We start from the raw sequence: 25,004 nt of genomic DNA on the forward strand, positions 1-25,004 counted from the left end.
AATTGCAAGGCCAACGGTTCACCACCAGGAATGTATGAGAATAAACACAAAAAGTTGAAATGACGACAACGGCCAGCAGTTTGCAACGAGCGATAGATGGAACGGGCCACTATACCCTTTTTGGACGTATCATAATATCGCAAACATAAACTCCATACCTTTGCTCCATACGAGCTTCACCGCAGCTGAACTACGAGCAAGCAGCGGGCGGCAGACAATGCTCGACAATCATGAGGAGTTACGTTCCCTGTGTGAGGATCAATCGGTAAGCTGGGACCATAATGGCATCTTGGTCCGCCTCACACTTCTTCTATTTTCCTTCTTTCCCGACTCCGTGGAAGCGCGCGATGCGTCATGATGGGAAAATGAGGTGAACTATGGAGTTTTTCTTAGCAGCCATGTCAGAAGAACGGCCATCCAATGGTTCGTGCTCTGTCTGTGGCCTCGGGTATCGCAGACTGGGTGCGTTTCAAAGCCTCTCACCACGCAAAACCGCGTCGCGCGTCCCAGGCTCGCCAGGTTTAAGCCCCTACCGAAGATCCGTGCGTTATGGTATCCGCAACCGTAGCGGCATAGCCTCCATTCGCAGGAGTCCACTTCATCTCCCACGACCGGTAGACGTGCAATACTACTGTATGGCCAGTAGACTTACTTCTCCTGTAATTCCGAGCTTAGGCGTCGTGAAGACTGCCCATATACTTGTCTCCGCTCTCGCTCTCTCAGAGGTTGGTCTTCCCTTTTGCTTCTCACATTGTTTACTTCCCGCCCATACCGCTGCTACGTGGATATCTGCAGCTTGTCAATCTATAATCTATTTGGCGTTCCCACCCCGCCCACATCTCTAGAGTGCGCGCCGCCTCCTGACTCTCGCATCGATAATCCACAACCTATAGTCTTAGCGCTTTGCGACGGATCCAACTACTGCTCTGTTCGAGCCTCGACACTCGTTTTCTTTACACGTCCTCCACACATTCCTTTGACAAATTCATACAGATAATCTGTAACTCGTCGCTCCTTACAAATGACTTATTAGCGGGAATTTTTGCATCTTTTATTGACATATACACCATTTAACCGTCACTCCTTACGCGGAAAACAAGTATTTATATATTTGCGATATATTATTAAATCTGAGCGAACATGTCCGCCTCGGGACATTTCTTCCACGCTCGCCAGTCGTCAGAGGTCTTATCAGACAAAGTTGTTATTCAGAAGCCAAGGTCATCTAGATCGTCGAAGCGCGCTGCGCTTTCCGAGAGGTCTCAGTCGGAGATCAACCAAGACCTCAGAGAACACCCTACGATTAGACTTGTGGATCATGATTCAAGCTCACCAACAACCGTATATGATCAAACTCCATTTCCCCGCCTTCCTTCACAGGTCTTAAAACCGCCACGGACAACAAAGCATGGATATACCATACAAAATGATGGACAATCAACATCGTTGGACGCGAGGATCCGCGACCGAAGTTCGAGTCCAAAGCGATCTTCAAAGCTGTTTCCTCAACTGCATCTCGGCAAGTCAAATCGCATCTCAACTTCAACGACCACTTCAAACGCCGAGACACTATTCAACGACTCTCTATATTCTCCGACGAACAACAGATTCTCGACTGAAGGCACTCTCCGCAATACTCCCACGCCAGGTCTACAAGACTGGGAAGAGCGGGACAGGGAGAGAACTAATGCTTTGGAGGCACTCGAGGAGCAGGTGCAGGAGGGTCCATCCACTATCCGCCCAGTGACGGCATCTTCGGCGACCTCGAGCGCATCTGATCGTGTTGCTAATTTCCGAGAATCGACACATCAAGCCTTCGACAGATCCATTCATCCTGCTTTTCGACAGAGTGCCCCGATTCAGCAAAGGACGGGGAGACTTTCCTCGATTGAGGATATCGAGACACCTGGAGGCAGCAGTCCGAAAGATCCCTCTTCAGAGTACTCTCTGCAACATTCGAGTTCGCCGCCGAGTCATACAAGATCAAATTCTTTCAACATCATCAGCTATGCAGCCTCCGAAGATAGCGAGCCGGTGCAATTTCCGCAACTGCGACCACCCACGGCACTGTCGCAATCTGCAGATAGCTGGACGACGACCGAGTCAGACAGCCTTCCGCCACTGAATGTTCCGCGAAAGCGACAGCACATGCATTCTGCGTCAGCTGGCCCGTCTATGCATCCAGGCAACCGACCGCTGTCCACGATTGCCTCTGAATCCGAACGATCGAGCTGGACACCGACGCGGAACCAGATGAGCTTCAGTTCCGCCGATATGCTACGGGCGAGCTCCCACGGCAGGCATCGACGGGTGCACACACTGGGGTCAAGCTCATACCGATCGCGATCTTCCAGCAGAAGTATTGGTCAAGCGCTGAGTGATGTCGAAGACTCCCAGATGGAATTGACTCATTTCAGCATGATGAGAGCCGAATCCGCCGTGCCAGTGCCGCTTTTCTCAAGCAACAACAACCTACCGGTTTACGAGCTTCCAGCTGTCAGCTCGCCCAAGGAAGCGTCGGAAGAACAAGACGACACGATAGCTGAGCTCCAAGCTCCTCCATTACGTACGCAACGATCGAACTATGGACTGAACCGCAGACGATCGATATCCGACCCTCCGCCAGGATCTTCGCGATCGAATCAAACAGGTACAGAGACAACGACTGATCGTACATCGCAAGGTTCCACTATCTTTCCTGCATGGGCACGTCAATTCTACCGCGGCAGAGCGCAACTTGCGAGTGCGAATGCAAGCAAAGCGAGCCTGTCACGGCCCAACTCCCAGGCCTTTTCGACACGATCTCCAGTGCGCATGATGCCATGGATGCACCATCGTCGTTTTGAAAGTGGCTGGGAGTCTTTTGCCACGGGCGACACGGGCTTCACAAATAGCCGTCCAGGGACCGCACGGAGTGGCGGCAACTCAGTCTATAACTCGTCTCATTTCCTGCCGAGCATCTTTCGACCACAGACACGCCAACGCGCCTACACCGACATCACCGCTGCAAGCAGGAGCGACGATTACTATGAGGAAGATGTCAGCGAGGTCGGAAGCAGTGGGGAGAGCGTCAGCAGACGCAACAGCATGGAAATCACGCCCGCACCACCACGGCCTGGCGATACTTACGCTGCACACAGCCCCAGCCCACTCGGGTCCTCGGAGCTGCGACCAGGCAAGCCTCGCGACGCATCCCAGAGCAAGAAACTGAAGAGAAAGCAACGCCAGAGGGACTACTCCCAACGAGTGACGTCTGCAGCCACGAGAAACACGACGGCGACAGCAACGACAGCCAGCAATGGTCGACCTCAGCTACGTCCCTTCGAGACAACACCCCGTCTCGCTCCGTCCCGCCGTCTCTCGCACAGCCGCATGTCAGCATGGCGCGCACCTTCCTTCAACGAAGCCCTGTCGACGCTGATCAAGACTCGTCAAAACCGACAGATCCTGCTCTTCTGTCTTGGCTTCTTGTGTCCAGTTCTCTGGCTGGTGGCCGCTTTCTTGCCCATCCCTCCTCGCCCACAAATGTATCTCGACGACGACAACGCCGAAGATGCCGAGGCTCAGATGAAGATGGGACAGCAGCAGGGTGGTGGAGACCAAACACAGGGAAGATATGGACTCGGTGTGTCGATGGAGGTCTTCGATTGGGAGGCTGAGACGAGATGGTTGAAGGCCAGGTGGTGGAGAAACCTCAACCGCGTGATGAGTTTCGTCGGGGTCGGGGTCATTGTTGCCATTGTGAGTACTTTCCCAACTTCCAACCCTTGCTCCTTGTTCATGGCTTGCATCACTCTTCAACATGAACAATCCATATACTAATCTGCAACCCCAGATCGTCCTCGCCGTCCTAGCAGCCAAATAAGCAATTGCCTGCCTGCCTGCCTGCCTGCCGTCTTTCGAAACCCGCACTCCCCTTTCGTCTATCACGACATATATACCTCTCTCTCACCTTTTGTTTCCGCCGTCGTCGTCCAAGCGCCACTTTTTCTCATCCTCACGCCCCCTCGCGGAATCTCCGAATTATTATCTCCAAACATGCGACGATTTTCCTTTTCGTGTTTCGAGATGTGTTTTTTCTCTTTTTGTAAACACATATACCCTTTTGGTTTTTTTCTTCTATTTCTGCTTGTTTTGTTATATGCGTGTTTTTATGAAAAAGCAAGGTGGAGCGGACCAGCGAGCGAGCGAGCGTGGTCGGTCTGTTGACACTTTTGTGAGGGGTGGAGGTTTCGTTGGTTGCATTATCATGTTCTGACATGGCGAGACGAGGGGGGCAAATCTTCTGATTTACTGTGATGGGAAAGGCATGAGGTACGGGATAAAGGGACTAGACGGGGTATAAAGTGGGCGATGGGGGAAGCAGAAAGAGCAGAAGAAAAAAAGGATATACGACTCTCTGGAACTCAACATGACGAATGTATCAAGACCTCTCTCTCTATCTCGGTATATGGGGGAGGAGGGGCAAAACGTGGAATCTTGGGGGCCTTTTACTTCCTTGACATTACGAAATTCTAATGTATATATGTATACGCACACACCCATCATCATTCTCTCTCTCACGGAGTTCCTTGTTCATGTAATCACTAGAGGCAGGACGAGCGAGCAAGTGTGTCTTTTCAAGGCATCGGTCATTCGTCCCCTGTTCGCATCAATAGACATGTTTTCATATTGCTACAGTCATGTCCTATAGACACAGTCTTTTCTCAGTCCCATCTAAAACGGTGGCTGTCTCTTCTGTCGTTCATGATCGATTTGAGTCATTCACAGGGTATTCTCAAGCGCGAGCACGAGAGCGGTCCTAGTGGGAACATAGACCTGCAAGAAATTTCTCCTGCCGTTCCAACCGAAAGGGGTGGTGAAGAACCTCGTGTCTTCTTGCACGCGGCTGAGACCGCCGAACTCGGGAGCGTCGGAGTTGATGACGATCTTGTAGGTGCCCTCTTGCTCGACGCCGACTCTGTAGTCGGAGAAGCTATTGGTCGGGTGGAAGTTGAAGATCCACAATAGGCCGGCTCGCTCGAAGACGACGACCTTGTCGCCTTCGTGCTTGAGTGAGACGTATGCCTGGTCGCTGTGCAGCCAGCCGTATTTTTCTTCTGTCCACTGCATTTTGCTGTCGAAGTCTGAGAGAAACCTGTACCTCAGCAATTGGTCGTCGGCCAGGTTGAATTGTCTCCTCGCGTAGTGGAAGGAGTTGTCGTTCCCGGCACGAGGGAAGTCAAGCCACTCAGGGTGACCGAACTCGTTGCCCTCAAAGTTGAGATAGCCCTCGCCACCGAGACCGTGGGTGATCAGGCGGATCATCTTGTGCAGAGACAAGCCGCGCTCGATGACAGGAGTCCACGGGCTGAGGTTGGACATGTTTGTGTAGATCTCGGCATCGATCAGCCACATGAGGAGGGACTTGTCTCCAACCAGTGCTTGGTCGTGACTCTCGGCATAGGCAATCGTCTTCTCGCCGTGTCGTCGGTTCGTCAGGGTGAAGGTGAGGTTGCCCATGTCCCAGTCAATGTCTTCCTTCTCCTTGAGCCACTTGATGTACAGGTCGGGGATAGCCATGGCCAGCCTGTAGTCGAATCCTATTCCTCCTAGCGAGAGGGCTATGCACATGGCAGGCATACCAGACACGTCTTCGGCGATGGTGATGCAGTTGGGGTAGAGCTGGTGAAGCATCTCGTTTGCAAGCATGAGGTAGACGACACCGTCTTCGTCGACACCAGGGCCAAAGTATTCGTGGTAGCCGCCGGAGAAGCCCGTTCCAATGCCGTGATGGGTGTAGAGCATGCTGGTGACACCGTCGAAGCGGAAGCCGTCGAACTTGTATTCCTCCATCCAGAAGTGTAGGTTGCTGAGCAGGAAACGCAGCACCTCGTGGCTGCCGTAGTTGAACAGCCTGCTGTCCCACAGCTCGTGTCTGCCCTTGGCACCCTCGTGGAAGTATTGGTGGTCACTGCCGTCGAACATGTTGAGACCGTCGAGCACATTCTTAGATGCATGCGAGTGGACGACATCGAGCAGGACAGTGATTCCCATGCCGTGGGCTGTGTCGACCAACTCTTTCAGGTCGTCGGGGAGCCCGTAGCGACTGCTGGCGGCGAAAAAGCTGTTGATCTGGTAGCCGAAACTGGCGTAGTAGGCGTGCTCCATGATGGCCATGAGCTGGATCACGTTGTAGCCGAGGTTCTTGATTCTGGGCAGGACGTTCTTGGTGAACTCCTTGTAGGTTGTGACTTTGGGATCGGGCGAGGAGATGCCGACGTGTGCTTCGTAGATTCTAGCGCTGAGAGGCTTTGGGGGCCTTGCGTTCTTGAAGACGTATTGCTGTTCTTTCGGAGGGTTCCAGAATCTGGCGTCGTAGACTGGCGACACATCCAGGTCTTGCGTCACTCTCTTGATCCAGGCAGGGACTCGTTCTTGACGTGCGTGATCGTTGGGGACGACCAGCGAAATCTGGCCAAGTGTCAGCGTTTGGTTGTTCCGACGCTATCGCACAGGAAGAGAGACATACTTTGATCTTGGAGTCATGGGCGATTGCAGGCTGTCCATTTTGTGCAGGAAGAACAATCTCAAAAACCCCGAAGGAATCTTTCTTCATCTCATGCGAGTCGCGGTTCCAGTTGTCTGCCTTGAGGTTGGTTTCTGAGTCTGCGTGACTTCTGCATTGGGAACTCACTGAAATCGCCAATGAGGTAGGCTCTCAAAGCGGAAGGAGCCCATTCTCTGTAGACAATGTCGCCATTCGGTGACACGTTGAATCCGTATTTCTCGTAGCCCTGAAGTAGGTCATCAGTCAAGGACAGCGATATCAAATCGATGAGCTTACTTTGCTGAACTTTTCGAGTCCTCCTTCAGTGTCATTGATGGTCTTCATCCATTGCTGAGCTTTGCTGAATCTGTGTTGGAGAGCGCCCTTGAAGGGCTCCAACCAAGGATCGAGCTTGATCACACCTGGACGATTGATTAATTTCTACGCGCACGTTGAGGTTACGAAAGGACTACGATACTCACCAGTGCCATCCTCGGGGATATCTGCAGAGGCGGGGTGGCCTTCAAGCAAGTTGTCTGACTTCTGATTGAGGGGATCCATCGTGGGGTGATGGAACGTCAGAAAGCGAGGAAAGCTGGAGCTGGGTTGTAGAGACTGAACAGCTGCAAGACAGCGACAAGCAGGATGTTCAAGGAGAAACTGGAAAAGGAAGAATGTGCAGTGACAGCAACAGAGTGGCGATGCAGATAGTGAGCTCTGAGGCAAAGGTGGAATACAGATACAGATATCTTTGTACACTCTGTCTTGTCTTGTCTGGTCTGGTCTCTCCACACACGCGATCCACAAATCCACAATCCACAAACGAACGAGTTGGGGTTTGACTCTCTCTCCACCCCAGAAAAGCTCCCGCGACGTCATTGCGCATTGTCGCATCCACTAAATGCGATCCATGCGCATCCCACCACTTGGCTTGTGGCTCACGGCTTGTTCAATGACCTGTCTGTGACTAGTCCATCACCTGTCCATGACCTTTTCGCCCACCTTTTCGCCCACCTTTTCGCCCACGCTCTGCCTTGCCCGGTAACAGGCCCGGGCCAAAAGCTAATCCCAACCAGGGCAAGAGGCTGGACTTGTTGTCGGTCTCTGGGGCCCAGATGTGCGTGACGAGCCGTCGTCCATTCTGTGACAGTGTTGAAGTGTTGATAGTGCAGCTCTCGTGTTATGCAGATCTTATGCAGATCTTATGTAACGCGTGCCGCTGTGCTGGCTGCGTCTTGCAGGCCGTGAACTTTCCATCGTCGACACTCTGCGATGCTGGGATTGTACGGATTGTTACCTACGTGCTGCCTTGTTATGGTTATGGAAAGTGGAGAAAGGACAAGCAACCTTGGAGCAGCCTTGTCTCGTCACCTCAAGGTAGGTATGCGAACAAGGTAAAGGTACTCTGCACTTCACACTGGCCATGTCAAACGTCAAACGAGTGGCCATAGCTCCCACGTATCTGGCGGTCAGACTTCCATGTCTTCTCCAACACTCGAGAGTATGATTAGTTCCTCACTCAGTAGGGTTCAGCACAGTGCAGTAGACCACAGCACACAGGGCATTTCCCAGTGAGGTACAGTACTGTACCGTATCGCACAGTACCGTATCGTACAGTAAGCAGCTGCAGCAGACGGGATACAGAGAGCGCGGCGAGGACGTTGTTATCTCCGATGCAAGCGACTCCGCGTGTCAAGGTTCAAAGTAGATGGACGGCGGGGAAGTTGATCCCCTTGCAGGCCATCATACTGTACAGTAGACTCACTCATCCTGGGTCGGGCATGCCGTGCTAATAACTTATTGCTCTCACTATGATCCTGCACCATATATGAACATCTAACACCATCAGCAGCTAACCACAACACCTTCGACACCTTCTGCATCGGGCAGGTCCTGGTCAGCTACCTACGGTTGATAGCAAGGCAACAATATATACGGAAAAACAGAATTATATCAACCATATATAATGCCTTGTATAACGAATGCGCCTGTGCGATCTCAGCAGGCTCGTCTCTCCTACATCGGCATATCCACCATTGTTCGCCGCACTTTCTGCGCAACTGCGTGCGTCGCCCAGGAAGGAGGCAGCGGTCGATATTCCCATACAGACTTCACCTCTGGCTTCACTGGTCTCTACGAGTCAGGTCCCACCCAAGGCCCCCTACGAGACACTTCCAACATCGGGGTTCCGCGCATCACTCCTCGAGTCCTGAAAGACCACCTCGATCGCTTCGTCGTTGGTCAAGCGAGAGCCAAGAAGGTGCTGAGTGTCGCAGTGTACAATCATTACCAGCGCATTCAAGAGCTGCAGAGACGAGACGACGAAGAGGAGGAGCTGCTCGAACAACAGGCACGGCGAGGTTTGCCTTCGAGGCACCCGGTCGAGGATGAGTTTCCTGGACAGCAAGCCACGGTCAATGTGTGGCCTCCTCCCTCGACCTCAGCCAGCTCTGGAAAGACCATCGGACCCACCCCGCTGAACGACGACTCACCCATGAGCATCGAAAAGTCCAACATCATGCTGCTGGGCCCCAGTGGTGTGGGCAAGACGCTCATGGCCAAGACGCTGGCCAGAGTGCTCGAAGTCCCCTTCAGCATGTCCGACTGCACCCCTTTCACCCAAGCAGGTTATATCGGCGAGGACGTGGATGTCTGCGTGCAGCGCCTGCTGGCTGCTGCCAACTACGACGTCTCCAAAGCCGAGCGGGGCATCATTTGTCTCGACGAGATCGACAAGATCGCAACCGCGAAGGTTTCCCACGGCAAGGACGTCAGCGGCGAAGGCGTGCAACAGGCTCTTCTCAAGATCGTCGAGGGTACCACACTGCAGATCCACGCCAGAGCAGAACGAGCTGCTCCTGCTCGCACACCCATGCTGACCAACAGTCCCTTGAATCAGCAGCAACAACAGCCTCCAGGCAAGACGGAGATATACAACGTGCGGACAGACAACATCTTGTTCATCTGCACCGGCGCATTTGTCGGTCTGCACAAACAGATTCTCGACAGGATAAGTAAAGGAAGCATAGGCTTCGGCGCCAACGTCAGAGCATCCCCGTCCTCATCCGAAGAGACTGGCGCGCACGACACCATGCTGTCAGGGAACGACGAGTTGTTTCAAAAACACCTTCCCTACTACCTCCCCCCACCCCCCACGCCCCCACCGCCACTCCCATCCAACAGCCCCCAAAAGGACAAAACGCCGAAAAAGACGCCAAGGAAGCCATCAACATACAACACCCTCGACCTCGTCGAACCGCAAGACCTACAGAAATACGGCCTGATCCCCGAACTGATCGGGCGAATACCGATCTCGTGCGCCCTGTCCGCCCTCGACATCTCCTCCCTCGTCAAAGTCCTGACCGAGCCCCGAAACTCACTAGTAAAACAATACGAGCAACTCTTCGCGCTCTCATCGATAGAGTTGCGCGTCACCTCAGCCGCACTGCACGCCATCGCCACGACGGCATCAGCAATGGGCACGGGCGCGCGCGGCCTCCGCACAGTCATGGAGCGCCTGCTCTCAGACGCCATGTTCGAGACGCCCGGGTCAGCCATCAAGTACGTCGCCGTGACGCAGGCCGTGGCCACGAGGAAGAGTCCGGCATTCTACTTCACGCGAGACGGCCGCTCGAGGTTTCTGGCGTTAGTGGCGGCAGACGAAGAGGATTGGGCGGAGAAGAGAAGACTCGAGAAGGAGTCGGAAGGCGAAGACGAGGAGGACGCAGACGAAGAGTCGGATTCGGAACGCAGGGCCAGGGTCAATTCCCAGGGCGGCGCGGCTACCACTTTCGAGGAGTACAGGCAGAAAGCTCACGCTGCGGGATTCACTTGATCTCCTTTTTCGTTTTCTTTCGCTTGTATCAGAGAGCCTCACCTTTGCTTTCGCGCCTTGGTGTTCTCCATGTGGAGATTGGCTGAGGAGAAACACGGCTGACGATGGCGATGACGAAACGCAACGTGCAATAGCAGACAAATGATCGCAATTGGAAAAAGGGAAAGATTGAAATAAGCACATTCGATGATACCGACTCGAAAAATAGCATGATGAGGATCTACCTTGCCTTATTTATCCTTCCCAACAGAAAGCAGCACTAGGTGTTCAGACAGCTCGAGAGTCTAAAGAGTGAAGAATGGTGTTTAAGGTGGTCTTCATACATTTCTATACGGTACCGTACGCTTTTACTCCGGAGACTAAAACATGACTTGCCCACCCACCCCCCATGTGGATGGGACCTGCTTGTTTCTTCGTAGTGTTTGCTTGCTTCGTTCTACATGTTTCTTCTTCTTCTCTCCTTCTCTCCGTATTTCATTTATTGACAATGGTACATTCGTGTAAAGTCTTCAATTCTTTTCCGGTTTCAAGTGTTGTAGCAGCTGGAGGTTGATGATGGTAAAATCAAGGAGCTTTTGCGTCGGACTTCTTGGTGTCGCCGTGCTCTGGGTCTGAGTGAGGCTTGACCTTCTTGCCCTTTTCCGTCTGGTCGGCTTCTTCTCGTGCCTTGACGGCTGCTTCTCTCTGCTTGATGCGCTCTTCTTCCGCGGCGACCATGTCTGTTTTTTCGTTTTGTTCAGCATCAATTGTGTTTTGGGGAGGGGAAAGATAGAAAAGATAGAAAAGAAACGTACCCATCCATTGGTCCTCGCCGGCATATCTCTCGTGATGGATCTTCTTCTCGATGACGTGCTTGTGAGTAGGGTCGTTGGGATCGAGCACCTTGACCGTCTCCCACCGTCCAGCGCCAGACTGCTGGTCCTTGGCCTCCAACGCCACACTGGCAATGACGACCGCCATGGTCAACCCTTGCGCATACACACGAGCCTGCACCAGCTTCTGCGCTCCGGAGAGATACGGGTTCCTGCCGACGAGCGCAAACGCAGTGACCATGGACGCGACCCAGGATCCGAAGACGATGCTGTATCTGTTCTCCTGGCCCCAGTCCTTGAGTCTCTGAGAGGTGGGCTTCTGCGCCTCGAGCTGCTGCTGGATCGTCGTCGACGAATCGACGAACTGCTTCTCCGGGTTGCGGGCGGCCTCGTAGGCGCGCGAGTATTTGTCTGCGGAAATGATGGCGCTGAAGGTTCCCGAACTGGTGATCAGGAAGGCCCGGAAGGGCACCGACAGACTGCGGAAGGCTGGGTATCTTCTGCTCGCTAGCGCTACTCCGAGCGCGCCCACTGCGAGACCGCCGAGTCCGCCCATGGTACCGCCCTTGACGGTGGCACTGGAGGAATGTCAGATTGGAATCTTGTGAATGCATTCGTAACCAAGACAGTGTGCGAGCCGTCACATGTCAGCGGCGAGGCGGAAATGGGTTTTACTTACTTGTAGTGCTCTTGCTCTTCTTCCTTGGTAAGGATCTTCATGATTTGTATAGTGCAAGTTGTGTATTAAAGGTAAAATATGATATGCACAAAGTGGTCGAGGTCAATGGCAAGTTATGTGTGAAGCGTCTATGATAAAAGAAGAGGGTGTTGATGACGATATACACACAAGAACACAGTCAGGCCCGAAAGAAAGACCGAGGAGATGCTGCGGCAAGTCAAGGTGATAGAATGGAGAAAGATAGAGGAGATCGATTGCGAGGAAAGGGCACACATGCACACGATGACCTCGATATATGTACTGTACAACAATCACACTAGGTATAAGAGAATCTTCGATTCCACCTTGCCCTTTTAGCAATAATACAAGTACAACGACCCTGACTATTGTCTACTTTCTGCTGTCACTGGCCTGACCATCCGGTCAATTCTTCTCTCAAACGTCACCGATCCTACACTTTTGGTCCAAGCTCCATGGCAACTGTCGGACACGCTCCCTGCTTCCCGAGTCGACTTTGTAATCGGCGACTTTATTCCCGCAGACTTCCGAGTTGTCGCCTGAGCGTCGCCGAAGGTTGTGCGAGAAAACTGTACTGTACTAGTAGTAGGGTCCTGCCGTACAGTACAGGATTTTGTAGATGCTTGGTGGAGACCGGGGTAGGAATCGGTGGGTTCCGTCTGAACAACGACTCAGGGCTTTGCGATTACCGTACTGCAATGTACCTTTTCGCACAGTACAGTACAGTATCTCAAATGCACCGTACCGATACCTCCTAGCTTCCTCAGGGATTCCTTGGCCCCGGTAATAATGATCAAAAGCCAAAAAACTTAATAGGGGTGGCTTATTTACACAGAGGAAAATTAAGGAAGCCGAGTTGATTCTCGCCCATAACGACATAACGACATCATGCCACTTCCGTTAAATGAGCGTGTCAAGGCTAGGCCGGACCCGGTCCAAGACGAAATCGACGAGTACGAGTCTGATGATTCCGCGCCCTCTGTCCTCGTGACGGGAGACGATGATGACGATAATCAAATCCTCACTTCTGGCGACGAAGACGACGACGTCGACGACGACGACAATGACGGTGATGAAGATGCCCAGAACAAAATCAGCAGCATCTCTTTCGGCACCCTCGCCAAAGCACAAGAGTCGCTGTCCAAGAAGCGCAAGAGAGGATCAGAAGAGACGCCGCATAACGACGATAAGCTAGAGGCTTTGCGCGCTCGGTTGCGCGAATTGCGCGAGAGCAAAGGCTTGAGCAGCACCAGCAAACCCAAAAAGCAAGACGATTCCGAGGATGATGGCGAGAGCAAGGACGGAGACGAGAGTCAGAGCGACGACAGCGATGATGAAGAAGAGGATGGGCCCCCGAAATCAAGAAGCTCGAAGCACGCTCCTGGATCCCAGACCTCGAAGCGACAAGTCACCCGTAAGCGCACCGTCATAGATGCTCCCAAGCGACATGTCAGAGACCCTAGATTCGGGCCCATTGGCGGACGTCAAGACGAGGCCGTGGTCCAGAAGCACTACGCTTTCCTTAATGATTATCAAGAATCAGAAATGAACGAGCTCAAGGCAGCCATCAAGAAGACCAAGAACGAGGACGAGAAAGACATGCTCAAGCGAAGGCTATTGAGCATGGAGAGCAAGAAGAAGGCCCGAGAGAAGAAGGAGAGAGAGCAGGAGGTGCTCAGACAACATCGTAAGAAGGAAAAGGAAGCCATCAACCAGGGCAAGAACCCTTACTTCCTCAAGAGATCCGACCAGAAGCAATTGGCTCTTGTCGAAAAGTTCAACAGCATGAAGGGCAAGGATCGCGAGAAGCTCATCCAGAGGAGAACAAAGAAGGTGGCTGGCAAGGAGAAGAAGATGATGCCGCAAGCCCGCCGGGTGACTGGTTGAATGGAATCCATCAATCCAGCGACAGAAACATTGAAACTCGACTTAAATATACCCCTGACATCAATGGAAGCCATTGTTGCGTTGAAAATCGATTAACACCTATAAGGTTCAACCACTTGAAGGCAAGTGCGAGCTTCGATCGAGCTGTGCAAAGCTTCGCCCAAAAATGCGACCGCAAAAGAATTGTGTCAACTATTCGTCTAATTTTCCATTATGCCACCAACACAAGCACTAAAAGCCTAATTTGGCACGCTTAAAAACTTTACCATCCCCATTGTTTCGACAACACTCGTGGTCCAGGAAACTGCGGCCATCCAATAATATATCGATGAGCGACTGACATGGGCAGAGCGGTCGAGGATGGATCCCTCCGACTGTTATGGTATGTTGTATGGTCACTGCCACTACCTATTCGCATTCTCTTTCTTGGATATGCAGTGCCCGATTACGCATCCATATAATTACTTCCGTTTGCGGCAGAAATGATAATTTAGGTAGGGACAAAGCCAACAAGTTATGCACATCCCAAGATGTCTGTAAGAGTATTTTCTTTGTCTGATTCATTGCCATCTCTATTATGATAATTTGTCTTCGTTGCCCAAGGCTTTTCCACTCTCCACCCACACTCGACAGACGAAGAAAAAGGCAAGCTATTGCAATACACAGTATCATACTTCGTGGCCATGGATACACTGCAACTGCCACCCAGCGTGTACGGCCTACGCCCCCCTATTCGCGAAAGAGAAAGAAGCAGAAGCATAGAGACAGATAGTATATCTATGAGTACTTTCTCTCGCTCCACTGAAGCGCAGAGACACCATTCCCCTTCACCTGGCTTACCACAATGACCGCAGCCATCGAGACCCGGCATTGTGACCCGACCGGTCTTAGCGGTAGCAACCCTGGCAAACCTTTCCTTCGTGACAGCATACAATACAATCAGTATAACCACAGCCCTGCCCTATGTAAAGATGTCTGGAACTTCCGTCCAAGGATTCTGGATAGCGCTATCGTACATTCTGACCGATGCCATCTTTCAATCCCTCCTTGCCACTCTATCATCATCTCTGGCCAGGGGACGGATCCTGTTCATTTCCGCCATCTTTGTGACTATAGGCTCGGTTGTGACAGGCACAGCACACAACATGGCAGCTATGATCGCAGGTCGTGTGATCCAAGGATTCGGCGCTGCAGGATGCAATTCGCTTTCTTATATTCTGCCTTCGGAGAGCCTTTTAATTGAACATCAACGTCTGTACACCGGTATCATCGAAGGTACGCGGACTGTTGGGTTCATTCTCGGAGGACTTGTTGGCGCGGTCTTTGCTCAGCACACTTCTTGGGTATGTGTGATTATCACGTCTTGCTTTTCGCGAAGTTGTTCCCTGGCTTGTTCTGCATTCTCGTACGCCCCAACGATCAAAGTGGCATACTGACAACATACTCTGCACAGCGCTGGATATTCCTATTCAACCTGCCCTTCTGTGGTGTCGCGCTTTTACTCGTCCCGTTCGCGCTTAGCCTAAGGAACGTGGCAAGTCCTCAGCCACTGCTAGCCACCATATACAAATTGGACCTCATCGGCACGTTGCTCTTTGCTATCAGCTTCACTCTGTTCCTCATCGCTATGACAGGGGGAGGAATTGCATTTGCCTGGAAGTCACCGTCCGCAATATGGCTAATTGTGTTGGGCATATTGGGTCTTCTGATCACCGGAGCCTGGGAAGTTGTCGGAGCTTCTGAACCTTTCATGAGACATGTGAGTTGTAATGATTAGAATTGATGTGTGTGTTCCTTGTGTCTAATGTCACATTTAATAATAGCGACTTTTCTACCGACGTGTCGCTAAACTCGGGTATCTGAGCACTTTCATCCAGGGCTTCGTGGTGAGTAGTCTCTCCCTTTCCTCACTTTCATAGGTATATCTAAACTGTATCGCTGCAGCTGTATCCTCAAATTTTCTTCATACCACTCTACCTTTCAGCGACCCATTCTACCACTCTCCGACCCGTCGCCATCGCAGCGAGCCTTCTGGCTCTGATGATCGCCATTGTGCCTAGCTATGTACTTGCAAGCAGATATCTCAGGATCCCAACCCCGACGGCAGTACCTCTATCTTCCCGCTCTGTCCTACAACGTATCCGATACAAGATAGTGAACACCGTCCTCCCTCTACCACTCACTCTTCTCACCATAACCACTTCTCGTCTCCTTGCTCTAACATCTCGATTCCCTGTTGCCCTCCCAGCCGTCCTCCTCATCATACTCGGCCTGACGCACGGTCTCCTTCTCTCAAGAACCGAGACGACAATCCGTCTCCACGCCAACAACGCAGACATGACCCGTTCCGTCCTGATGAGCAACTTCATCCGCTCAGCAGGCCCATGTCTCGGCCTCGGGCTTTCTGTCTCAACATGCCTCAACACCTTGAAACACTCGCTCTCACAACATAGCGCAGCAAACTCCCAAGACCAGGAAACCATCGTCACTTTAGACGCACTAGCGCCCCATGCCCTCGAGTTACTCAGTAGTCTACCCCTGATCCCTGAAACATGGGAGTCCAAGGTCGTAATTGTGGACGCTTACTCTCGCGCCTGCAGGGCTGTCTGGGTGTTACTGCTCGCCGTATGCGGGAGTGTATCGTTTTTCGTCATTTGCGTCCTTTTCTCGACCAAGACGAGTTTCGTAGTCGGCGGCGGACCACAACAGCGGGAGCAAATGAAGGCAGAAACGACGACAACAGAAGTGCAAAGGCCAGGAAACATCAGTCGTAGACACGGGCAGCAGGAATCGCCGCGGGTCCCACAAGACGCGTTCATTGCAGGACCGGAATACAGGAGCTCGACTGCGTTCGGTATACACAGGGGGTTTCGAACACAGCAGAGACCCGGGTCCAGATTCATGAAAGACGACGACGACGATGTGAAGTTCGTCTATTTGCAGTCACACACTACTGCTGCTCTGCCGCGTTCTTCGACGGCAACGGACAAGCCGACGGCAAAGACAAGGATGATGGGTCGTGAGGCTGAAGATGAAGATGAGACGGTAAAGACGCTGGGGAGAAAGAGGAACAAGAGAGTGAGGAACACGAGCATGTTCTTCGCTCGGCATCCGATGGATTGAGGGGGCCATGAGGATGATGATATGGATGGTCGAGTACCCATTCCTCAAAGTCAGGTGTGATCTAAGGCTTGGGCGTGAGGGATGATACAGCACATGTCTTATAATCGGCATGTTCATGGAATTCAAGGACAACAACATGGGTCTTCTTCAAGATACGAGAGCAGAGCAGAATGTTGTGCCGAAGCCGAATGTGGAATTTGAATGGGTGGGTATGTCCATATTAATGTAAGATGTATATGTTAAAAACAAGAAGTCTGACCATCCTCCAGGCCTCATTATATAACAGAAAGGGAAAAAGATGAAAGCGCTAATTCGTGAAGATGCAAAAGAACCAGGAGAAAACTGAAAAAGGGAAAAGTTGGTAAGGGGACATGTTCTGAATGTAAACAACGTCGCGGGTCGTCACCTCGTTCTCGTCATTCGAACGACTTTTTTTTCTTTCTCCCTCCTTCTTCCCTCGTCAATCGTTCCTCATTGCTCGTCTTGCTCCTCATCCTCGGCAACGTCGTCTTGCTCCTCATCCTCGGCAACGTCGTCTTGCTCCTCGTCGTCGTCTTGCTCCTCGTCGTCGTCTTGCTCCTCGTTCTCGTCTTGCTCGTCGTTGGCTTCCTCATCTCCTGCCTCCTCGTCAGCACCCTCAGTCGCCTGCTCGTTGTTCTCCTCCTTGTTATCCTTTGCGGTCTGCGAGTCCTCCATGATAGGCTCAACGCTATCACGTCTAGGATCAGGGATGGCCTCCTTATCGAGGCCCCACTTCTGCGTCGTGAGCAGGATGTCAACAGCGAGCTGGCCGTTCTTGCGCAGCGCCTTGTCCCAGACGGTCGGGATGCCCTGGTCGCCGAGGACAAGCATGCGCGCGACACTGCTGATGAGCAATTGGCGCATCGGGCTCTCCAGCTCCGTGTTGGCATACACGTACTGCACGCGGCGCAGAGCCGGGTACGTGTCCGTGTCCTTGTAGAAATTGCGCACCGCCTCGAGCGACGACTTGGTCAGGCCTGCGATGGCCCATTTCTCGCTCATGAGGTAGAGCTCGAAGAGGTTGGTGAGGTCTTTTTCCTCGCGGGGCACGGGCACGGCGTCGCTGTAGAGCCATGCTACGAAGAGACGGAAGGGCTCGTCCTCGTCGTCGGGCAGGCCGAAGGATTGCGACTTCTTGGCGTCTTGGTCCTTGGACGACTCTGTCGATGATGACTTGCCGTAGAAGATGTTGCGGAAGAACTTGCTGCGGTTGCAGAGGAGTTTCTCGTGGAGACACCAGTGCGTGTTCTCTGGTCCGACGTAAATGTCGACCATGTCCCTGGTGAGGAGCCTAAGGGAGTATTTGTTAGCTTTGCTTGTTTTTCCTTTAGCGTATGACAGTGTGCTACTTACTCATTGAGAGGCTTGTCCTGGTATTCGGCCATCGTGTTCACTAGTTTTCAGAGAAAGAGATGTTGGTAGTACAGAATAGAGATGACAATTAATATATAGTCGGGGTTTGAGGGCTCTTGAAGTCCGATATGTATATCACTTGAATAGCAGCACCGACGAGAAGTGTGGCAAGGCAAGCTCGAGGAGAAGATGAGGCGCAGGAAATGTGTCTTGATAAGAGCTCTGAAGAGAGGAGGAGGCAGAGGACAGGAGGCTGGTGAAAGAACAGGGATGCGGCATAATGCCAACTACCATAATTGATTCATCGCGTTACGCGTGCTGCATCTTCCTCTCAATCGCGGCCACCACTCCCCTGACCTCACTTCTCCTATCCCTGTTTTTGCTGGAGCTGCCAACCTCTCCTGCGGTCGTGCCGTGATTTCATGCATGTAAGCCACGCTTTTGCTGCAAAACGACGTCACATTGACGTAGTCCGGCTTCAGCATCCCTTTTGTGTGCTTCATCGTCGGTCTTTCACGTGGGGCGGGAGCCATACCCCGGATTTTCATGACTCAATATTGTTGCGTGCTGTGCTTTGTGGCTGGCGGCTTCACAGTTCGTTAAATCAACTTCACTAGAAGGTATCGCACTCTGATAGGTATTAGAAATGACAGAGCGTGCACAATGCAACTATATTGCACTTCTTGAAATATCTTAATCATTGCGTTCCTTATTCAAGAGAATCAAATCGATCTGCAAAGGGGGTCATTGTTAGTCTTAACATGTGGCGAGCGAACGTCTAAGACTTACGCGAACGCGAACATGGCATAAGACTCGAATCGCGATACAAAGGCGAAAAGTGTATCGCCGCTTTTCGCATAAAATCGGCACATTCACCGTGCTGCTCACAAATGCCCAGCAGATTTCAGCAGCAGTCGTGTCTTTCATGACCCAACCCATAACAAAGGGCTAGAATCGATCAGCGTCCCGATTATGTGGGAGGAGTTGGATGTCCTGGACTTGTGCGATCATGACCAATGAGATGAAATGCCAAAGACCATTGTAGGATCACAAGTCCTAGGAGCCTCTCTTGGTCATGCTGGATCCTCGGCAGCAGTAACAGTATTCCTACCGACGCCTGCGCATCTGCCATTGGGCGGCACATGGGACTCTATAAGGCTCCCGAGCCGTGATAGCTTGTAGGTGGATAGCCCGCAATACGCTTGATTGATGTATGATCATGCCCAAGTGAATCGAGGACTTGACTCTATCATGCTGAACCGGTCCCATGGGTATTCTGTCGACTAGGCCGGAGTGACAAAGGTATACTGGCTTTCTTTCCAAGCGTTTATTAGACTTCATTGGCATTCATCTCATGGACTTGCGGACGCTCTGCGAAACGTTACCACAAATGTTATCCCAATCGGTCGAGCTTTTGCTAGAGTCTTCGAAGTCGGGGAACAGAGGAGGACAACCTGCTTGCGAAGTCAAGACACAATCGCCCCAAGCAATCCAACGACGCAGCACTGGACCATACTCGCGCGCAATCTGTTCGAGTCCGCCGCGTGCTTCGACCATGCTCTTGAAAACCGGCAAGTATACGGATCTCACTACCTCATGCTGTCCAAAGTACATGGCTATGCACGCAAGAGATACAAGGGCTACGATCGACGAATTGCTAGTGGCCTGCTGAGGCTTGGTCATTGCGGTGTTCAAGGTCTCCTGTGCCTTGGTTTGAAGGATTTGGGATAGTCGTGGCGCCTGACCGGGCGAAAGAGGATGCGTGTCAGGTAGCACAGCTGCAGAAAGTGCCAGGACAGAGTAGAAAGCTGCTGGCTCGCTACTGTTGACGCTGGCCACCAGGGGCACATTAGCGAATGCTACGACCGTCGCCTCATCCCATCCGTGACTGATCTCTTTGAGCCAGTTGGGATTGATGTATGTGTTCCCTGCAATGTCCAGATTAGTTTCAATTGGGAGATGACTTCGCCACCGAAAAATACATCATCGTCAGAAGTGTACTCACAGAACTCTATGAGTGATCCAAAAACGGGGTTCCATGGTGCTGGATACTGATTGAAAGGATCGCTGGCGTTTCCCACCGTAGACCAGAGCGGGTACTCTTCAAGTAGCACCGTCTCGAAATAGTTGATTCTGCGAGCATGTTTTTGCACACTTTGTCGCTGTCCGGCTTCGGTTAAGCACGAAGACGGGGCGTTGCTGTGTCTTGACTTGGCTCTATCGATCCTGTGAGGTGCTGCTGAGGTTAAGGTGTTGTCAGCATGGTTCATGTTAGACGAAACTTATGTTGCTCGCCACTCAAGACACGACTGCTTACCGATCTGACTTGTGATGTTTCGTGAAGTATTTTGCTGCGCTTTAGATTCTTTCCGTTTCTGTTTTCGTACTGTCCATCCACTTCGTGCAGCGTGCGATCTGATTTGTCGTGAAGTGGATGCAGTGCTTGATGAAGATTGATCATACAGCACGAAGCGCAATTGGCCACCTTGAGCATCGTTCCGAGAAGAAGAGCCGGGGCTTCTCGTCATGGTATGATAAATAGTCGGATGGATCCAACCGATGTTCGAAAAATGATAGTAAGACGTCGAGGTCTATGGGCAAGATAGCAGGATGGCTGGTCATGTATATCAAGAGAGGAAGAGCAAGATACTAATGATACGGATATGTGGCTCAGCTTTTCGATCTTCAAGTGAACCACACTATCGGTGAACGCCAGCCAACAGTTCTGGCTTTGATTGGTCGCTGTACATTACCCCAAAACAGATAATACTCGAGTCTTGTTGTTTCGACAAGCAGCAGGGTCTCCAAAATACATGCCCGATTTCGACTCCAACGCCAATCACCAAGCACCGGAGCCGGGACCGCGCTGCAGTCTCCGAGACAGCGGTTGAGTGTAGGATGATTTACCGATCCTTCGTTTACCGCTTGAGCGACACTCGGTCTTGACAGTCCGTGAGTCTGCAATATCCTTTGCACACGAGCAAGCGCGAGCGCATAGGGCTAAATAGCTACTGTATGACCCTCGAACCAGAGTGGCGGACTTCAAGTACCTACCTCTTTCAGGACAGTCTAATGCTTAGGGCTGATGCATCGTGTTTGCGCTGCAGATCTATGTACGTGTTCAGCAAGATATGCCGAAGCGTTTCCCCTCACCTTCTCCCGTTGATGTTTGGTAGGAATCCCCGGTGTACAGCTGGAACATGGAATATGGAATGGCATCCCACGGCCGCAGCTTGCTAGAACCAGCGCCACCGTCGACCGCCACCTAACGGCTGTCACTTTTTGTGAAGGGCCTTTCGCCATTGCGACCCTGGTCCGAGGATGAGCAGGCTTGCTAGCCAAAAGTGTATATTTCACCTAGGATGTTGTTAAAGCCACGTGAGTGGGATTAGCGCCTGCAATTTAGTATTAGCGCGAAGCTTATTGTGCTGTGGGTAAGACATTGCGTATGTGCGTTATCCGCACCGTTCATCGTGAGCAAGCTCATTTATCAAAACACGGGGACTCTTTCCAAGCCGATGAGCTTTTATCCGACAGGAAAAGTAAATCAAGACTATTTCCAGTCACAGGCCCCATGCTATCGCCAAATTCTCCATCTGAACCGGGTCAGTAATTGCGAGTTGTCGAAACGCTCGACTCGCCGCTCGCATTCTACTAGTGTTGATAAAGCTCCCAAGACCGCCTTCCGTGCTTGTACACAGCAGGCGCTCAAGGACGCCGTCATCGCAGGGTCATCCAAATACGACGCATTGTAACCCCCGTGCTTTTCAACTCGACGATTTCATTCCCGCGTGGGCACTATTTCGATGCGAGTCCTGGTGGTAGTTCTTTCCAAACTTGACTTGATCTCTGGGAGCAGGTCAATGTTCCATCACGTCGCCTCCAACGATCCGTGCTCTTGAGTGTTTGTCACCTATGTTGTGGACCATGGCGCTTGATCCAATCCTTGAAGCACGTGTAGCATTATCGAAGCCGACATCAGCACAGATATCCAGTATGATATTGGCAGCCTGGTCAACGAGAATCCATCTGAGCTTTTCCAAGGCGTGAAGACCCGCTGGTAACGCCTTCATAGTGGCAGCACTGCGGATCAGATTAGGAATCACCTCATTTGCAGACCATGCGCTACCCTGCCCTTGCGCAACAATTACTTTTGTCGTCGGACCTACAATCGGATCAAATCTGACGATCTTGGTTGGCGACATGCGTTCGTTGGTTCTAGCGGCCATGTCTGACAGACGCTCGGCTAGCCATTTGCTCTGCGAATAGCCCCGTCTAGAGGTGAGGAACACAATCTTCGAGCATGCTTTCAGACACAGTCTTCGACGTATTGTCGTAGCACTCTACAATTGCGAATGAGCTCGAGATGAACACAATCTGTGGATCTTGTTCAGCGGTAGCTGCAAAGTCTATCAGTCTGCGAACCTCGGCAATATGCCATTCATTGCTCTCACCGGGGTCACTGCTATGGGACTTGGAACCCTGTAGGCCATGCAGTGTGAATCATCACGGAGACTTGGCCCGGTAAACATGCATATGTGGACAAGTCTCGAAGACTCAAGTATCTACGCCTAGGAGGATAACGACGGGGCATGAAGGTCACTTTGCCGAGGTCCTGCTCGCCTGTTCAAAGCATCTGCAGATATTCTTCGAGAGTGCCAGGAAACCGACATAGGCAGACTACATGTTCATTCTTAGCATCTCGAAGCAGAGCTTGAAGGGGATGTTTGCCCAGAAACCCTGTCAAGCCTGCCAGCATGACAGTATGCTGTGATACTTCTGCCATTCTCATAGGCCTAGAGTATATTGATCGTAGTGTCAGTTTTATCTCCGTATGCACCACACGGTCTTTCCTCCAAGCACTCTCGTCTGCAGCAATGATATCCTCGCCATGATGACGGAAGGCAAGGCTACCTGGAGTTCCGAAAGATCTCGACTCTGTTACAAAATGGTGGCCTTACTTTCATTACTACTGATGGAAGTGGTGTTCTTCTCTAGCGCGGCATTGATCAAACCTACGAGCTGGGCGGCATTCGAAGAATCAAGACCATAAGCGAACCGATCTGCTTGTCGATCAAGCGATTACCCTGTGTTCAGAGTGCTGGAAATTATGTCGACTAATATGCTTTGAAAGTTGTCAATACACCTTAGGTTGATATCAAGTCGCAGCATACCGCCATCATGACCATATTTCCCATATATGGCATCAATGTTACGCTTCGACGACTCCTCTATCAGAAGGTGGCGTAGTGTACCTTTTGGCGTCCTGGCAGAAGGTCGATTTGTCATCAAGACAAGGTGTATGTCTGCAATTGCGCGTTAGCCCTCTCAATCAGGGGTCATATGTGTTAAAATGCGATTGTCTGGTTTGATGTCCGGTTCGTATACACGAACGACCAAGGGTGACTGGACGTGTCCTTACCCAGCGATCATGGCTTCAGTAACGTCGGGGTGGGTCGTCATGAGATCCTCTGTTACCGAGGGCGAGAATTTCTGTCTATTGGTTAGTGTAATCACATCATTCACACGACTTCCAGACTTTCAGACTTCTACAGGCCTGGCTTATGAGGATACTCAGAGAGGACTTTTGGCGTGATACTCGTCAAGATCTGGCAACACCTCCAATCCAGGTCGTGGGATCCCACTACGCGAACGCTGGATGTTTAGCTCACGTATACCATCTTTTCCCACAGGAACGAATCTAGCCCCGGGTGAAATATTCGGTACTCTCAATCGACGTACGTTTCGTCGAGGGCGAGCTCGGGTAACAAGCCAGTCTCAGTCGAACCATATATGGAAAAGCTCGACTTGTACAGAGCATGAGCTTTCACTTACTCTCTTTGGCATGGGACCAGAGACACAACAGATGGTTGTCTCCTTCTCCAAGCATTGAGCTGTTGTCGCGTTTTCGCATAGCGCCTTAAGGATGCAGGGACCGGTACCATATGGGTCTGCCCGTTCTTGTATGATGCAGCTGCCTACCACATCTGTTGTGACGGGCACATCACGAGCAGTAGCAATATGGTCGCCTTGAGCAACAGACTCCTCATGAGAGTGAGGTGAACCAAGCCGGCATAATACAGCGGGCCGGTTTAGAGACAGTGGACCCCTCGTAGTAAAGGGGAGAAGGCAAGGAAATCATCGTCAGAGAGCTCCCAACGGAGAAATCCCTCGTAGGCATAGCAGGAAAGCGGCAGTGTAATTGGCATAGGCTCGACAGCTGTGCCGGACGTGTTAAGGATTCATAACAGAGACCTCAAAGTTCCGAAATGGTCGACCCCTCATTGGGTAGTGCGTCTGTCTATCCTCGACTGTTCTTGTTTGGTGCAGATGACTTTGCGGCAGCCGCTCCCAGCCAACAGAATGCATTGCGCAGAGCTATCTTTCCTCGTTGATGGAAGGAGTAGCCTGCATTCCACTTTTAATGCCGCAATGATCAATATCAGATATAGACTCTCTGTCGCACTCAAATATGCAACTCTCGTCGAGGTCCGCCAATCCGCTTGTCAATTCCACCAAGCAGCACTGTTGACGACAGATCGAGCTGGCTATAGCTGATGTCCCCGTAACGGATCTTCGAGACCCCATTGCTCTGGGATGGATAATCATACTCCGTCGGGGTCTTTCCGAACAAGCTTCTCAACGATGTGCGGCAAGAATTGCTTCCACGCTGTTGACACATGCTCTTGATCCTCCTTTTTTAAGCGGATGATCTTACTGGGACCCGGTATTGAATATGCTCGTAAT

General features: G+C 51.7%; 8 protein-coding genes across 8 annotated transcripts; 4 read left to right on the forward strand and 4 right to left on the reverse strand.

Moving 5' to 3' along the window:
* Positions 1 to 1,140: 1,140 nt before the first annotated feature.
* On the forward strand, positions 1,141 to 3,865 carry AAFC00_005272 (uncharacterized protein; the record flags this gene model as incomplete). The annotated part of the gene is made up of 2 exons (XM_069345031.1): positions 1,141 to 3,741; positions 3,836 to 3,865. 2 exons carry the CDS (start codon positions 1,141 to 1,143, stop codon positions 3,863 to 3,865), a joined length of 2,631 nt encoding a protein of 876 aa, XP_069202860.1.
* An 899-nt stretch (positions 3,866 to 4,764) lies between these two features.
* On the reverse strand, positions 4,765 to 7,090 carry AAFC00_005273 (uncharacterized protein; the record flags this gene model as incomplete). The annotated part of the gene is made up of 5 exons (XM_069345032.1): positions 4,765 to 6,453; positions 6,512 to 6,624; positions 6,677 to 6,776; positions 6,827 to 6,951; positions 7,012 to 7,090. 5 exons carry the CDS (start codon positions 7,088 to 7,090, stop codon positions 4,765 to 4,767), a joined length of 2,106 nt encoding a protein of 701 aa, XP_069202861.1.
* Positions 7,091 to 8,495: 1,405 nt separating this feature from the next.
* On the forward strand, positions 8,496 to 10,364 carry AAFC00_005274 (uncharacterized protein; the record flags this gene model as incomplete). The annotated part of the gene is made up of 1 exon (XM_069345033.1): positions 8,496 to 10,364. The coding sequence occupies one exon, from the start codon at positions 8,496 to 8,498 to the stop codon at positions 10,362 to 10,364; it is 1,869 nt and encodes a 622-aa protein (XP_069202862.1).
* A 564-nt stretch (positions 10,365 to 10,928) lies between these two features.
* AAFC00_005275 (uncharacterized protein) lies at positions 10,929 to 11,896 on the reverse strand (the record flags this gene model as incomplete). Its single annotated transcript, XM_069345034.1, has 3 exons — positions 10,929 to 11,083; positions 11,159 to 11,754; positions 11,856 to 11,896. The coding sequence occupies 3 exons, from the start codon at positions 11,894 to 11,896 to the stop codon at positions 10,929 to 10,931; spliced, it is 792 nt and encodes a 263-aa protein (XP_069202863.1).
* Positions 11,897 to 12,761: 865 nt separating this feature from the next.
* Positions 12,762 to 13,760, forward strand: AAFC00_005276 (uncharacterized protein; the record flags this gene model as incomplete). The annotated part of the gene is made up of 1 exon (XM_069345035.1): positions 12,762 to 13,760. The coding sequence occupies one exon, from the start codon at positions 12,762 to 12,764 to the stop codon at positions 13,758 to 13,760; it is 999 nt and encodes a 332-aa protein (XP_069202864.1).
* Positions 13,761 to 14,731: 971 nt separating this feature from the next.
* AAFC00_005277 (uncharacterized protein) lies at positions 14,732 to 16,883 on the forward strand (the record flags this gene model as incomplete). Its single annotated transcript, XM_069345036.1, has 4 exons — positions 14,732 to 15,103; positions 15,214 to 15,519; positions 15,584 to 15,646; positions 15,705 to 16,883. The coding sequence occupies 4 exons, from the start codon at positions 14,732 to 14,734 to the stop codon at positions 16,881 to 16,883; spliced, it is 1,920 nt and encodes a 639-aa protein (XP_069202865.1).
* A 471-nt stretch (positions 16,884 to 17,354) lies between these two features.
* AAFC00_005278 (uncharacterized protein) lies at positions 17,355 to 18,289 on the reverse strand (the record flags this gene model as incomplete). The annotated part of the gene is made up of 2 exons (XM_069345037.1): positions 17,355 to 18,195; positions 18,258 to 18,289. 2 exons carry the CDS (start codon positions 18,287 to 18,289, stop codon positions 17,355 to 17,357), a joined length of 873 nt encoding a protein of 290 aa, XP_069202866.1.
* Positions 18,290 to 19,604: 1,315 nt separating this feature from the next.
* Positions 19,605 to 20,785, reverse strand: AAFC00_005279 (uncharacterized protein; the record flags this gene model as incomplete). The annotated part of the gene is made up of 3 exons (XM_069345038.1): positions 19,605 to 20,185; positions 20,263 to 20,496; positions 20,575 to 20,785. 3 exons carry the CDS (start codon positions 20,783 to 20,785, stop codon positions 19,605 to 19,607), a joined length of 1,026 nt encoding a protein of 341 aa, XP_069202867.1.
* Between the last annotated feature and the right edge of the window lie 4,219 nt (positions 20,786 to 25,004).

This window comes from Neodothiora populina (assembly GCF_041146345.1).
Source record: "Neodothiora populina strain CPC 39397 chromosome Unknown canker_contig_5, whole genome shotgun sequence".
In the NCBI taxonomy this organism is placed as follows: Eukaryota; Fungi; Ascomycota; class Dothideomycetes; order Dothideales; family Dothioraceae; genus Neodothiora; species Neodothiora populina.